Source organism: Bombyx mandarina, chromosome 23 (genome assembly GCF_030267445.1).
Source record: "Bombyx mandarina strain Sakado chromosome 23, ASM3026744v2".
In the NCBI taxonomy this organism is placed as follows: Eukaryota; Metazoa; Arthropoda; class Insecta; order Lepidoptera; family Bombycidae; genus Bombyx; species Bombyx mandarina.
This window is the reverse complement of record NC_143229.1, coordinates 14579541-14596228: the sequence shown is the minus strand read 5'-3', so window position 1 is coordinate 14596228 and position 16688 is coordinate 14579541. Positions and strand designations below refer to the sequence as shown.

Below are 16688 nucleotides of genomic sequence, written 5' to 3'. Positions count from 1 at the left end.
TTTTAGTTTTTTTTAAACAATTATTTATGTTTCATTTTTTAGTTGAATTTCAATTTTTTAATAAAAAAATTTTTTAATTTTTTTTCAATATTTAGTTGTCATCGGTCCTTGATAAATCTACAAAGTTTGAATGAAATCTGGCCGTTTAAAGTGGGTCAAAATCGCGTCTAAAGGAGTCAGATACAAACACACAAACATACATACAAGTGAAGCTAATATAAATCGTGTAAAAAAATGTGAATATTTCTAAAAAACATTGTTAATGGTAGAGCTCATCACAATAGATGCTTTAAAAATCAATTGACAAATCGAGAAGAAATGGATACCTAACTGTTGTGATTTTGAACTTATTTGTCAGTATTTATTGATTCAAAAATCCAATTTTAAAAAGAAAAAAAGTAACCGATCGATCTAGGCCGGCCTACACGTTACCGCGCCGGAAATATGGCCTATAATGCTATAAGTGCTAGCAAAATCCAAAAACCCATAAAAATTACGAAATCATCTCATCTCCGTGCATTAAAATCATAAAGAAGAGAGTTGATCCCTGGGGTTATCTGCTGTAACGAGAGCTGATAATGGTTGGATAGTAACGTGAAAACAACTCAGGCAGGTATATATAGGCAGACGGAATGGTTTGTGTTCAGTGTGCACTCAGGAGCTCTTCAAACATGAGGGTTCTAGTACTATTGGCCTGCTTGGCCGCGGCGTCAGCCTCAGCGATCAGTGGTGGCTACGGGACGATGGTCTTCACCAAGGAACCAATGGGTGAGTTCAAGTATAATATTATATAATCTTCACATTAATTTGGCGTCTCTGGGATATTTTGACGGGTAGGACAGGAGCTTCATTTTATTTTTAGAAAAAATTAGTAATTGTGAGGCGGTAGCTTGGTGGTGCTGGGGAGTTAGGCCTTTTGAATGTTATACCTTGAATTAATTTAAATATTAATCTATTTTGTGAATTAGCTGATTTTTTTCCATCGAAGGCAGACCAACCTGCTATCCATATAATTTAAAATATTCACCGTGGCATATGGATATCAGTAATTTCTTTCTACCAAAGACGAAACAAGCAATCATTCTCCCACATACACTGCCGAAATATTTATCACATTACACATTAAAAGCATTTAAATACATTAAGTACAAATAACCAATTCGGCGTTACGTTGTTTCGGTTTCGTTATTGGAAGCAGTAGGTTTCGCTTCCCTTGGGGGCCTTTTAGAAGCATATGATTCAAATCTGGGACAGGTGTAGTAAGGTCTTTTATATATTTTTGTACCTAATGCATGTTATACGAAAGACTTCCACGGTGACACGGTGATGATACGTGTAGACACTGCCCTGTCCTACCTATTTCCAGAAAACCGTGCGTGTGTGTTTTAGGGGTATGATAAGCGCGCACTGCGATACCGGAAGTTTCGTGTAGCCGGTGTGGTGGAGCTCGATGGGGTTTAGTCGGTAGTCGGTTGTGCGGGGCAAGTGCCTCGCGTGCCTATTTCAAGGCGTAGTCTCCTGTGAGAAATTGGGAGAAGTGGAGGACCTCGGTCCTTCTCTTCTCCCCCTCTTCCTCTCAGGAGGCGCCGGAATCCGTCATAACCCAGTCCGTTACCCTCCTCGACCGGGTATCCGTGAATGGATTCCCCAGCGTTAAAAAAAAGGAGTATGATAAGCGTTATATTACTTACAGGAACCATATTCATTTTGTAATGATGTTATGAAAGAGCTCCGATAATCGTTAAAGCCACGTGGACAATGAGCTCATCTCTACCTATCTATGCCAATCTAAATCATCAAACTGACTAATTCTCGACTTTAAAACATTATCTTGGTTATGCAGTAAACCTTGACATGAAGATGAAGGAGCTTTGCATCATGAAGCTGCTTGACCATATCCTCCAGCCGACCATGTTTGAGGACATCAAGGAGATCGCCAAGGAGTATAACATAGAGAATAGTTACGACAAGTACATGGTTAGTAATCATAGGAAACATGTCTTAACTTCATACGCAGTACAATATCTACAAGTTCAGACAACAAAAGATGGTATTTTTTGTTTACGGGAAACGACTGTTCTAAGAAAATCTGTCAACAAGTGTTCCTTGACGTCGGTTCCAGGGTCATGGTTGGAATCTTGGTATACCTACCTATACGCAGATTATCTTTGAAATCACCGTTAGCGCGATTCATGCTTTTGTCAGATATTTTGTCTCCTACTCGTCGATAACTTTAATTATTATTACCGGTACCTTAAATACAAAATGACACAGCACAGAGCCTACGTTAGTGCCGTCAACTTACTGCTTACTAACTTAAGTATTTCTGTGGCTAAGTAGTTGTCCGTTTCAAGGATAAGATATAAAGGCGTAGTAGTTTATCTTGTGAGTTTCGAAAACTCGTGTCTTATGACAAAACAACATTTGAATAATGTAATGGTATATAATAATCTTTATATTAGTAATTTGACTACAATCAGTGCAGTTCTGGGCATTGTCTCCTAAATATATCGATATCTTACACGGCACTAGTGCAACTGCAATGAATTTTTTTCTGATTTAATGTGTACTTTCATGATTGGCTGTATAACAGTTTTTTTTCTTCGTTTAGAATGTCGATGTCGTTAAGCAGTTCATGGAGATGTATAAAATGGGCATGCTGCCGCGTGGAGAGACCTTCGTCCACACCAACGAGCTCCAAATGGAAGAAGCCGTCAAAGTCTTCCGAGTCCTCTACTACGCTAAGGACTTCGATGTTTTCATGAGGACTGCGTGCTGGATGAGAGAAAGGATCAACGGAGGCATGTTTGTCTACGCTTTTACTGCCGCGTGCTTCCACAGAACTGACTGCAAGGGTCTCTACCTGCCCGCTCCTTACGAGATCTATCCCTACTTCTTCGTTGACAGCCATGTCATCAGTAAAGCCTTTATGATGAAAATGACTAAAGCCGCCAAGGACCCGGTCCTCTGGAAATACTACGGCATCACGGTTACTGATGACAATTTGGTCGTGATTGACTGGCGTAAGGGAGTCCGCCGCTCTTTATCCCAAAACGATGTTATGTCCTATTTCATGGAGGACGTCGACCTTAACACTTACATGTACTACCTCCACATGAACTATCCGTTCTGGATGACCGACGACGCATACGGCATAAACAAAGAGCGTCGTGGCGAGATCATGATGTACGCCAACCAGCAACTCCTCGCTAGAATGAGACTGGAACGTCTGAGCCACAAGATGTGTGACGTTAAGCCTATGATGTGGAACGAGCCCCTAGAGACCGGTTACTGGCCTAAAATCCGTCTTCCCACCGGTGATGAAATGCCCGTCCGCCAGAACAACATGGTCGTTGCCACGAAAGATAACCTCAAGATGAAGCAGATGATGGATGATGTTGAGATGATGATCCGAGAGGGTATCCTTACTGGAAAGATCGAGCGTGTAAGTATTGTATTTTGTAAGATGTCAATCTGAAATCTTTGCGAACTGTATAATTGGTTCTAAAGTAAAACTTGATTTGACCAATCAAACCTCGATCATCAGTGCACTCAACTCACTCATGACTGGGATCAGGGCTTAACTCGATTAATATGTAACTATATTTTTGTTTGGGCCAAGTCCACTTTGTATTCAACTCTCGTATACTATCATTATAATTACAAATACGATGTAAAAACTGTCGCTACCGTAAGTGTACATTGCCGATGCGGGCCTTCGACTTCATTGGTAACACCTAAAATGAACTACAAGGCGTGTAGATAGTACCTTTCTTATGCCCTTCATCCATGATCATATCGCTTGGATCACTACTGAAATGTCCGGAAAACATTAAAGAGGAAAAACGTTGTAAGAACTCGTAAAATAATGATGTTTTTAGTAAAAACTTCTGTGTTTTCGACAGCGTGACGGCACTGTTATAAGCCTGAAGAAGTCTGAGGACATTGAAAACCTCGCCCGTCTGGTCCTCGGTGGCCTAGAAATTGTTGGCGACGATGCTAAAGTTATCCACTTGACCAACTTGATGAAGAAAATGCTGAGCTACGGCCAATACAACATGGACAAGTCAGTATCTTGAATTTTTTGTATGGTTTTAGTAGCATGTACCGTTTATCTATACTAATATATAAATCTACAGTGGTCTTTGGATGTTCCGTTATAACTATTGAATCATGCATCCGATTGACTTGAAACTTGGTATCCATGTAGAAAATACATGTACATAATGCATAGGATTTATATAAGTGTAGGACTCCCTACACCAGTTGCGGGGGCGTTAATAATGAGAATCTTTGTGGGGGTGAGAAATAATTATGTTAATTTTAAATGCCCAGCGAAGCGGACTAGCTGTTCCCAGCTTAATAACTATATATATATTTATAACTTAATAAAACAAAATAACACTAACAATTATATATTGTAGGTACACCTACGTGCCGACTTCCTTGGACATGTACACGACCTGTCTCCGCGATCCTGTCTTCTGGATGATCATGAAACGAGTTTGCAACATCTTCACCGTTTTCAAGAACATGCTCCCGAAATATACTCGCGAACAGTTAAGCTTCCCCGGAGTCAAAGTGGAGCAAATTACCACCGATGAGCTGGTCACATTCGTTGATGAGTATGACATGGACATTAGCAACGCTATGTACCTGGACGCAACTGAGATGCAGAACAAGAAATCCGATATGACCTTTATGGCCCGCATGCGCCGCCTCAACCACCATCCGTTCCAGGTGTCGATTGATGTCATGTCCGACAAAACTGTCGATGCTGTGGTCCGCATCTTCCTGGGTCCCAAGTACGACTGCATGGGCAGGCTCATGAGCGTCAATGACAAACGCCTCGACATGTTCGAGCTGGACAGCTTTATGTACAAACTGGTCAACGGAAAGAACACCATCGTCCGTAGCTCCATGGATATGCAAGGATTTATCCCAGAGTACCCTTCGACTCGTCGTGTAATGGAAAGTGAAATGATGCCTTCCGGAGATGGCCAGACAATGGTTAAAGACTGGTGGTGCAAGTCTCGCAACGGATTCCCTCAGAGACTTATGCTGCCCCTCGGTACGATTGGAGGTTTGAAGATGCAGATGTACGTCATCGTGTCGCCGGTCCGCACCGGTATGCTCTTGCCCACATTGGATATGACCATGATGAAGGACCGTTGTGCTTGTCGCTGGAGCTCATGTACCTCCACCATGCCTCTCGGATATCCATTTGACAGACCGATTGACATGGCGAGCTTCTTCACTAGCAACATGAAGTTCGCTGACGTAATGATCTACAGAAAAGACCTCGGCATGTCGAACACCAGCAAGACCGTGGACACCTCGGAGATGGTCATGATGAAGGACGATCTCACCTACCTGGACTCGGACATGCTGGTCAAGAGGACTTACAAAGACGTCATGATGATGAGCAGCACGATGAACTGATCACACGACATTGTATCTAAATCAGAAAATTATTGAATAAAACATTCATTTGCTAGTTCCGCTTTTTAATTGATCTCTCTAGTCTGTCAAAATCGCTGAGTTCTATAAAAGTGCATTTAGTATATATAGTAATATCGTGACCGCACTTTCCCGACGACTCAACGATGCGTGACTTACTGAATGGAACTACCTAGTACAAGTCAGTATTTCGACTAAAAACAATTCACTTGCACTAATTATTCATAACACCCTTCGTACGCTACCAATACCCCACTTAATAGTCTTTCACTTGGTGTAAAATGAAAAATTATAAATTTCTATTAATATATACTTTTTTATAAAAAAAACATTCAACGTATCAAAGTGTAATTAAAAAAACATATATTGTAATAACACTTTTAAATATGTACACACTTGTGATATTTAAGGGATATATTAAAGTAGTATTATAAATTATTCGAAGTACACAGGAATAAAGTATAATACTTGAACTAAAAAGCGTAGATCACTTTTTCAGTTGAAATATTTAGTAATAATTATAAAGAAGTCGTCATGGATAACGACCCGACACCAGGTGAAGAATGAGCGTATTCACACACCTGTGCAGTACAAAAATATTTAATTGAGTTCCACTTGTTTTCAAATAACAAAGATGAACTTCGCGTCAACATCACTGTCTTACACTTCTTCACTGCTAATGACTAAACTTACTCTTACTTGGCGACTCTAAGCTCGACTATCGGCTCTCCGTTTATATCGAAGTTCCGTAATTAAGGACCGGTTTGTATTGAAACAGCTTTGAGTTAGATTCGAAAACAAATCATACTTCAATTATTTGATCATTTACGTTCAAAACAATATCGTGGTATCGGTTCCTAAGCACTTTAAGTACAGGATCGTTGGTTTTGGCTTTTAATAAAAATCATGTTTTAAAGTGGATTGCGGCCGTACATACCTAAAAAAAATTGCGACTGTTTTTGGTTCAATCGATTTTATTTGAGAGTTTTCATTAAAAAGTTAACAGAATATTACGAGGATAAGACATCAGAGGGAACCAAAAGTAGTACTAAATCCACTAAATAAGTAAAGTATTTGTGATTTAGTGGAATTAGTCATCGCCCAGTGTTTATTATTGTTAGAAGTTCTCCCTAGCCCCCACAGCAACACTAGCTGCTCTGAGAGCAATGATATTGCGCTTTTTAATCAAAGCCACTCGAATCTTCCTTGCGAGACTCAAACAAAGGTATTTGTACTTGGAGACTTGCAAATAATGGTTTTATTTAACATCCATTACTAGTAAATGTTTATATTTCCCGTGTAGGCAGACGAACATACAGCCCACCTGATGGTGAGTGGTTACTGTCGCTCATGGACGTCATCAAATTTCGAGGGCCAGAGCCAAGCGGCTGTCTACTCTTTAATACTCTCAGAAGCCACGTTTGAAGAAGGATAGCGCGCATAACGCTCGAGAAACACCGTGGAGAGGAGCTCATCCCAAAGCCGGTTTCTTTATGAAACTTTATTTTACCATATTTATTGTAGTTTAACTAACGATTTAGTTACAGGCCCATTGGTACCATTGATATTGAATTCAAATTATTTTTAGCGAACTAACCCCATGAAGTGGGACAACAAGATATAATGAGCGGACTATACGCCAGTTGAGGGTTCGGTTGCGTTACCAGACAGGAACGTCTTCACCGACAGAATAGCAGCCTTTCCGCACTCAAAGCTTTGCCCAGTTTTATCGTAGCGCGCCAAAGCTCCTTCGTCATCGCAAACAATATATACTCTCTGAATTGGTAACTGTTATTAGGTATACAGGATCGAATGTTCTCCGAGTGTGTTCCGTGTGTGGTGTGGCGCACACAGCTATAGCCGAAATGTGTTCAATTACTTCAAACCTAGTTACTGTTACGATTATTACATAAACGAACGTACTCAAACATCAGCACATTGTTAGAGGAGCTCTTCAAGTAAACAGCGACGTCCACTTGGCTCTAGCAGAACATTTCCCTATATCCATAGTTTATGAGGCTTTTAGTCAATACTCTTGTAGATCGAAAAGCTTGCTTGATTGTTGGACTATCACTAATAGGGAAATATTACTAATTATCGGATGTTTTTCGGTATATCGGACACATGTTTGGACGTGTGTAAAACTAATGCTTTTTATGCTGGATTCATTATACCTTATAATAACAAGTACATCTCTCTCAAGCCGTAGCTGTATCTTACCGCCTTACCGATTAATCCATAAACACTTGGCAATGATTTCTCATTTAATTTTCATAATAGGTTTTAACAACTTTTCAAGGCAACGCGTCTTCAACAACGGTCAAAATCTCATCACTCATGGTGGATTTTCACATTCATTTTGTGTCCGTGACTTTCACTTCATAAAAGATGGGCTGTGAACTCGGTCGTCCGTCTGGAGACTCAGAGTAAACAATTATTTTTACTCTTCTAATCAGGAAAGACGCTGTAATTTTAAATGTTTTAGTGCTTACATACAAACCTCCATACTACTAAATTATGCAAACCAATTAACGCCCTATCCGCTATTAAAGACAACACACATTGAGATTGACGGTCGAAACGACAAGATGATTGTAATCATGGACATCGAAACTTTCAAACTAGAACGTTTTTCAGGCGTTCTGCCTAATAGTGTGTGTAGTGTGGAACTAAATAGTCTAATGAACGCAAAACCTTATGATAACTTAGCACGAGAACACACCATAGAAATGCGAGAGCCCCGAAGGTCTAAGTGCTGTAACGATATTATTACGCACCTCACAATAGCATAGAGCCCTTCGTAACGGTTATTATAACGCTAACATTATTCACTGCGCTTGTCGAAATTCGAGGCTGCCGTGAATGAGAGGGACTATTGTGTTGTGATGAATTAAGGACAATACTCTTAGCTAGCTTAACCTTGAGCCCAGAGCATTCCGCACCGTTACTGTCGATTGGTTTATCAGGGACGCGACCCTTGTCTACCTCAAGGGTATGTACCCTCAAACTAATATTTATTATATATATATTTGTTATCTTGTCTTAAATATACAATTAACATGTCGGTAACGCGAACCCATAAGATTTTTCCCGACCAAAAAGTGTTCAACGCGGCTAGATGTTTTTGCTTTTTGTTCTCTTTATTAGCTAATTACTACCGTATTACTACTCCTTGAACCAAAACACTCGGATCGTTCGCATCAGTAAAGGCTGGAGGTGACGTCGGGGGCAAGAAGGAGGCAGAAATAAAAATTTAAATTGGAGGCAGTAACATAAATATTAGTCTGAGGGTACATACCCTTGAGGTAGCCAGGGTCGCGTCCCTGATGATATAACTAGTCAGGTCATAAGTATTGTCACACAGTAAAAACTTTTCTTTTAGAATGCTGGTCACAAAAAAGTTTATTGAATTCGAATTTCGAATTGTTCATGAAAATAAAAATGTATACTTTTAGAATTTTACTCATTTTTAAGTATGGAGTGGACGCTTAAAGAAAACCGTGTTGCAGTTATTGCGTTGCATCGTTGCAGTTACGCGCCAATTCAAATTTTTAACATACTGAAAATTTTGAATATAACCAAAAGATTCGTTTATCGTACCATCAAACGATACAATGAAGACTCTAGTGTAGATGACAGGTTAAGAAGTGGTCGCCCTCGGTCTGTTAGGACTCCAGCAGTGATAAAAGCTGTGAAGGCGCGAATTCAAAGAAATCCCAAACGTAAGCAGAAACTGTTGGCCCTTCAGATGGGGTTAAGCAGAAAAGCACGCGCGAAAAGACATGACTCATTGAGGCGTTCCATTTAAGGCTTGAAGTGCAAGCGAGAGCGCGCAACGAGCGACAAAGAGGCACAATCGGCCTCCGCGTTCGGCAGCGTTCGACATCTGTCTCTCTCCTACTAGAGTGAGCGATGCATCCGCGTAGACAGCTGCTATACAATAATACATTTACATGTTTTCGTCAAGTATGAAGTTCAGTGAAAAGTGAATGTGGTGTCAATTGTCCATAACAAAATATCTATCGAACATTATATATATATTTCTTAGAAAAATGTAACCATTCCATCGGTATTTTCTTATGACGTTGTAACGTTGTCATAAAGAAGAGAGTTGATCCCTGGGGTTATCTGCTGTAACGAGAGGTGATAATGGTTGGATAGTAACGTGAAAACAACTCAGGCAGGTATATATAGGCAGACGGAATGGTTTGTGTTCAGTGTGCAGTCAGGAGTTCTTCAAACATGAGGGTTCTAGTACTACTGGCCTGCTTGGCCGCGGCGTCAGCCTCAGCGATTAGTGGTGGCTACGGGACGATGGTCTTCACCAAGGAACCAATGGGTGAGTTCAAGTATAATATTATATAATCTTCACATTAATTTGGCGTCTCTGGGATATTTTGACGGATAGGGTAGCTTCATTTTATTTTTCAACAGAAAAAACTAGTAATTTTGAGGCGGTAGCTTGATGGTGCTGAGGAGTTAAGACTTCTGAATGTTATGCCTTGAATTAATTTAAATATTAATGGATTTTGTGAATTGCCTGATTTTTTCCATCGATGGCAGACCAACCTGCGATCCATATAATTTGAAATTATCACCGTCGCCTATGGATATTAGTAATTTGTTTCTACCAAAGACGAAACAAGCAATCATTCTCCCACATACAATGCCGAAATATTGATCACATTACACATTAAAAGTCATTAAATACATTAAGTACAAATTACCAATTCGGCGTTATGTTGTTTCGGTTTCGTAATTGGAAGCAGTAGGTTTCGCTTCCCTTGGGGGCCTTTTAGAAGCATATGATTCAAATCTGGGACAGGTGTAGTAAGGTCTTTTATATATTTTTGTACCTAATGCATGTTATACGAAAGACTTCCACGGTGACACGGTGATGATCCGCGTAGACACTGCCCTGTCCTACCTATTTCCAGAAAACCGTGCGTGTGTGTTTTAGGGGTATGATAAGCGCGCACTGCGATACCGGAAGTTTCGTGTAGCCGGTGTGGTGGAGCTCGATGGGGTTTAGTCGGTAGTCGGTTGTGCGGGGCAAGTGCCTCGCGCGCCTTTTTTCAAGGCGTAGTATCCTGTGAGAAATTGGGAGAGGTGGAGGACCTCGGTCCTTCTCTTCTCCCCCTCTTCCTCTCAGGAGGCGCCGGAATCCAACATAACCCAGTCCGTTACCCCCCTCGACCGGGAATCCGTAAATGGATTCCCCAGCGTTAAAAAAAAGAGTATGATAAGCGTTATATTACTTACAGGAACCATATTCATTTTGTAATGATATATTTGTAATGATAATGATGTTATCAAAGAGCTCCGATAATCACCTATCTATGCCAATCTATATCATCAAACTGACTGATTCTCGCTAACTCTTTCTCTGATTTTTCGATTACTTTAAAACATTATCTTGGTTATGCAGTAAACCTTGACATGAAGATGAAGGAGCTTTGCATCATGAAGCTGCTTGACCATATCCTCCAGCCGACCATGTTTGAGGACATCAAGGAGATCGCCAAGGAGTATAACATCGAGAAAAGTTACGACAAGTACATGGTTAGTAATCATAGGAAACATGTCTTAACTTCATACGCAGTACAATATCTACAAGTTCAGACAACAAAAGATGGTATTTTTTGTTTATGGGAAACGAATTTTGTAAGCAAATCTGTCAACAAGTGTCCCTTGACAGACCGTCGGTTCCAAGGTCGTGGTTCGAATCTTGGTATACGCAGATTACCTTTGAAATCACCGTTACCGCGATTCATGTTTTTGTCAGATTTCTACTACTCGTCGACAACTGTCGCTACCGGTATGTTCAATACAAAATGACACAGCACAGAGCCTACGTTAGTGCCGTCAACTTACTTAATATTTAATTATTATTATTAGTATTTCGTGGCTAAGTAGTTGTCCGTTTCAAGGATAACATATAAAGGCGTAGTAGTTTGTCTTGTGAGTTTCGAAAACTCGTGTCTTAAGATAAACCAACATTTGAATAATGTAATGGTATATAATCATTTTTATATTAGTAATTTGACTATAATCAGTGCAGTTCTGGGCATTGTCTCCTAAATATATCGATATCTTACACGGCACTAGTGCAATTGTAATGAATTTTTTTCTGATTGAATGGTTAATTTTATGATTGGCTGTATAACAGTTTTTTTTTTTCGTTTAGAATGTCGATGTCGTTAAGCAGTTCATGGAGATGTACAAGATGGGCATGCTCCCGCGTGGAGAGACCTTCGTCCACACCAGCGAGCTCCAAATGGAAGAAGCGGTCAAAGTCTTCCGAGTCCTCTACTACGCTAAGGACTTCGATGTTTTCATGAGGACTGCGTGCTGGATGAGAGAAAGGATCAACGGAGGCATGTTCGTCTACGCTTTTACTGCCGCGTGCTTCCACAGAACCGACTGCAAGGGTCTCTACCTGCCCGCTCCTTACGAGATCTATCCCTACTTCTTCGTTGACAGCCATGTCATCAGTAAAGCCTTTATGATGAAGATGACTAAAGCCGCCAAGGACCCAGTCCTCTGGAAATAATACGGCATCACGGTTACTGACGACAATTTGGTCGTGATCGACTGGCGTAAGGGAGTCCGCCGCTCTTTATCCCAAAACGATGTTATGTCCTATTTCATGGAGGACGTCGACCTTAACACCTACATGTACTACCTCCACATGAACTATCCGTTCTGGATGACCGACGACGCATACGGCATAAACAAGGAGCGTCGTGGCGAGATCATGATGTACGCCAACCAGCAACTCCTAGCTAGAATGAGACTGGAACGTCTGAGCCACAAGATGTGTGACGTTAAGCCTATGATGTGGAACGAGCCCCTAGAGACCGGTTACTGGCCTAAAATCCGTCTTCCCAGCGGTGATGAAATGCCCGTCCGCCAGAACAACATGGTCGTTGCCACGAAAGATAACCTCAAGATGAAGCAGATGATGGATGATGTTGAAATGATGATCCGAGAGGGTATCCTTACTGGAAAGATCGAGCGTGTAAGTATTGTATTTTGTAAGATGTCAATCTGAAATCTTTGCGAACTGTATAATTGGTTCTAAAGTAAAACTTGATTTGACCAATCAAACCTCGATCATCAGTGCACTCAACTCACTCATGACTGGGATCAGGGTTTAACTCGATCAATATGTAACTATATTTTTGTTTGCGCCAAGTCCACTTTGTATTCAACTCTTGTAACTATCATTATAATTACAAATACGATGTAAAAACTGTCGCTACCTAAGTGTACATTGCCGATGCGGGCCTTCGACTTCATTGGTAACACCTAAAATGAACTACAAGGCGTTTAGACGGTGCCTTTCTTGCGCCCTCCACCCATGATCATATCGCTTGGATCAGTACTGAAATGTCCGGAACACATTAAAGAGGAAAACGGTTGTAAGAACTCGTTAAATAATGATGTTTTTAGTAAAAAATTCTGTGTTTTCGACAGCGTGACGGCACTGTTATAAGCCTGAAGAAGTCTGAGGACATTGAAAACCTCGCCCGTCTGGTCCTCGGTGGCCTAGAAATTGTTGGCGACGATGCTAAAGTGATCCACTTGACCAACTTGATGAAGAAAATGCTGAGCTATGGCCAATACAACATGGACAAGTCAGTATCTTGAAGTTTTTGTATGGTTTTAGTAGCATGTACCGTTTATCTATACTAATATATAAATCTACAGTGGTCTTTGGATGTTCCGTTATAACTATGGAATCATGCATCCGATTGACTTGAAACTTGGTATCCATGTAGAAAATACATGTACATAATGCATAGGATTTATATAAGTGTAGGACTCCCTACACCAGTTGCGGGGGCGTTAATAATGAGAATCTTTGTGGGGGTGAGAAATAATTATGTTAATTTTAAATGCCCAGCGAAGCGGACTAGCTGTACCCAGCTTAATAACTATATATATATATATTTATAACTTAATAAAACAAAATAACACTAACAATTATATATTGTAGGTACACCTACGTGCCGACTTCCTTGGACATGTACACGACCTGTCTCCGCGATCCTGTCTTCTGGATGATCATGAAACGAGTTTGCAACATCTTCACCGTTTTCAAGAACATGCTCCCGAAATATACTCGCGAACAGTTAAGCTTCCCCGGAGTCAAAGTGGAGCAAATTACCACCGATGAGCTGGTCACATTCGTTGATGAGTATGACATGGACATTAGCAACGCTATGTACCTGGATGCAACTGAGATGCAGAACAAGAAATCCGATATGACCTTTATGGCCCGCATGCGCCGCCTCAACCACCATCCGTTCCAGGTGTCGATTGATGTCATGTCCGACAAAACTGTCGATGCTGTGGTCCGCATCTTCCTGGGTCCCAAGTACGACTGCATGGGCAGACTCATGAGCGTCAATGACAAACGCCTCGACATGTTCGAGCTGGACAGCTTTATGTACAAACTGGTCAACGGAAAGAACACCATCGTCCGTAGCTCCATGGATATGCAAGGATTTATCCCAGAGTACCCTTCGACTCGTCGTGTAATGGAAAGTGAAATGATGCCTTCCGGAGATGGCCAGACAATGGTCAAAGACTGGTGGTGCAAGTCTCGCAACGGATTCCCTCAGAGACTTATGCTGCCCCTCGGTACGATTGGAGGTTTGAAGATGCAGATGTACGTCATCGTGTCGCCGGTCCGCACCGGTATGCTCTTGCCTACATTGGATATGACCATGATGAAGGACCGTTGTGCTTGTCGCTGGAGCTCATGTATCTCCACCATGCCTCTCGGATATCCATTTGACAGACCGATTGACATGGCGAGCTTCTTCACTAGCAACATGAAGTTCGCTGACGTAATGATCTACAGAAAAGACCTCGGCATGTCGAACACCAGCAAGACCGTGGACACCTCGGAGATGGTCATGATGAAGGACGATCTCACCTACCTGGACTCGGACATGCTGGTCAAGAGGACTTACAAAGACGTCATGATGATGAGCAGCATGATGAACTGATCACACGACATTGTACCTAACCTAAACCCAGAAAATTATTGAATAAAACTTTCATTTGCTAGTCCCGTTTTTTAATTGATGCCTCTTGACTGTCAAAACTACAGAGTTTCATAAAAGTGCATTTAAGTGTAGTAATATCGTGACCACACTTTCCTGACGACTCAACGATGCAACGATGCGTGATTTACTGAATGGAACTACTTAGTACAAGTCAGTATTTCAACTAAAAACAATTCACTTGCACTAATTATTCATAACACCCTTCGTACGCTACCAATACCCCACTTAATAGTCTTTTACTTGGTTTAAATGAAAATTTATAAATTTCTATTAATATATACTTTTTTATATAAAAAAAAACATTCAACGTATCAAAGTGTAATTAAAAAAAACATATATTGTAATTACACTTTTAAATATGTACACACTTGTGATATTTAAGGGATATATTATAGTATTATAAATTTATTCAAATTACACAGGAATAAAGTATAATACTTGAACTAAAAAGCGTAGATCTCTTTTTCAGTTGAAATATTTAGTCATCGTAGTTGTGGATAACGACCCGACACCAGGTGAAGAGTGAGCGTATTCACACACCTATGCAATACCAAATATTTAATTGACTTCCATTTGTTTTCAAATAACCCTACAAAGATGAACTTCGTGTCAGCATCTTACACTTCTTCACTACTAGTGACTAAACTTACTCGTAGACTTCTCTAAATTGGCGACTCTAAGCTCGACTATCGGCTCTCCGTTTGTATCGAAGTTCCGTAATTAAGGACTTGTTTGTATTGAAACAGCTTTGAGTTAGTTTCGAAAACAAATCATACTTCAAGTATTTGATCATTTACGTTCAGAATAATATCGTGGTATCGGTTACTAATCACTTTAAGTACAGGATCGTTGGTTTTGGCTTTTTATGTTTTAAAGTGAAGTGTGGCTGTACATACCGCAAAAATTATTCAACTGTTTTTGGTTCAATCGATTTTATTTCAGAATTTTCATTAAAAAGTTAACGGAGATAAGACATCAGAGGGAACCATAAGTAGTACTAAATCTACTAAATAAGTAAAGTATTTGTGATTTATTGGAATTAGTCATCGCCCTACGTTTATTATTGTTAGAAGTCCACCCTAGCCCCCACAGCAACACTAGCTACTCTGAGAGCAATGATATTGCGCTTTTTAATCAAAGCCACTCGTATCTTCCTTGCGTGACTCAAACAAAGGTATTTGTACTTGGAGACTTGCAAATAATGGTTATATTAAACATCCATTACTGGTTAAAAAAAATATTGCCCGTGTAGGCCGACGAACATATGGCCCACCTGATGGTGAGTGGTTACTGTCGCTCATGGACGTCATCAAATTGTCAGGGGCCGAGCCAAGCCGCTGTCTACCCTTCAATACTCTCACAAGCCACGTTTGAAGAAGGATAGCGCTCATAACGCTCGACAAACACCGTAGAGGGGAGCTCATTCCAAAGCCGGTTTCTTTATAAAACTTTATTTTAGAGAGAGAGAGAGAGAATACACTTTATTGCACACCAACACAATTTACATTCAAAAACAAAAACAGTCAAAAAGCACATATGTTATTTTACCATATTTATTGTAGTTTAACTAACGCTTTAGTTATAGGCGACCGAAATCCACATACATCCACATACATGTAAGCATCACTGTAACCGTCACGTCGTTCTTAACATCGATTAGCCCATAACGTAGGATAGCCCTTGATATTAATGAAGCTACGTCTCCGTCTCGGCGCCACGCACAGACCGCTGGAATGCAATTATATTCATATTAAATTCTCTTCGGAACAAACGATCAATTTGCATGGATTTCGTAATTCTATTTCTCTGCTTCTATTTTCTCTTTCTTGCTCGTGTAAGGGATAGCTGAAGCTTAAATACATTCTCTAAAATGGGCTAAAATTCTAGCATGTTCTTTACAAAGTGGGCTAGGTGAAACGGGAAGAGTACGTTTTCTTTTTGTTGTAAATTTGTGGGCTCACGGCCCGTGCAATCTATTTGTTCGCGGGAGCTAATGAGCTCCTGAATGCAGACAAGTCACGCTCCAAGATAAAATTAATAATTATTGATAGATGTATGCCTATGTCCAGCAGTGGGCAGATAAAGGCTGATGATGATGATGATGATGATAGATGTACACGATTAAATTGAAAAATATTTCTGATTAGG

General features: G+C 40.5%; 2 protein-coding genes across 15 annotated transcripts in view; one reads left to right on the top strand and one right to left on the bottom strand.

Moving 5' to 3' along the window:
- The window catches only part of Tomosyn (syntaxin-binding protein tomosyn), a 254512-nt gene that overhangs the window by 83133 nt on the left and 154691 nt on the right, over positions 1 to 16688 (bottom strand). The window lies entirely within an intron of this gene.
- LOC114252957 (sex-specific storage-protein 1) lies at positions 617 to 5497 on the top strand. The gene is made up of 5 exons (XM_028187659.2): positions 617 to 768; positions 1844 to 1977; positions 2612 to 3445; positions 3906 to 4066; positions 4425 to 5497. Exons 1-5 carry the CDS (start codon positions 633 to 635, stop codon positions 5440 to 5442), a joined length of 2283 nt encoding a protein of 760 aa, XP_028043460.2. The 5' UTR covers positions 617 to 632; the 3' UTR covers positions 5443 to 5497.

Coding starts and splice junctions, on each gene's coding strand:
- LOC114252957 (XM_028187659.2), top strand. CDS start 633: ATGGTTTGTGTTCAGTGTGCACTCAGGAGCTCTTCAAACATGAGGGTT. Junction 1,978..2,611: donor ATAGTTACGACAAGTACATG/GTTAGTAATCAT, acceptor TTCTTCGTTTAG/AATGTCGATGTCGTTAAGCA. Junction 3,446..3,905: donor TTACTGGAAAGATCGAGCGT/GTAAGTATTGTA, acceptor TGTTTTCGACAG/CGTGACGGCACTGTTATAAG.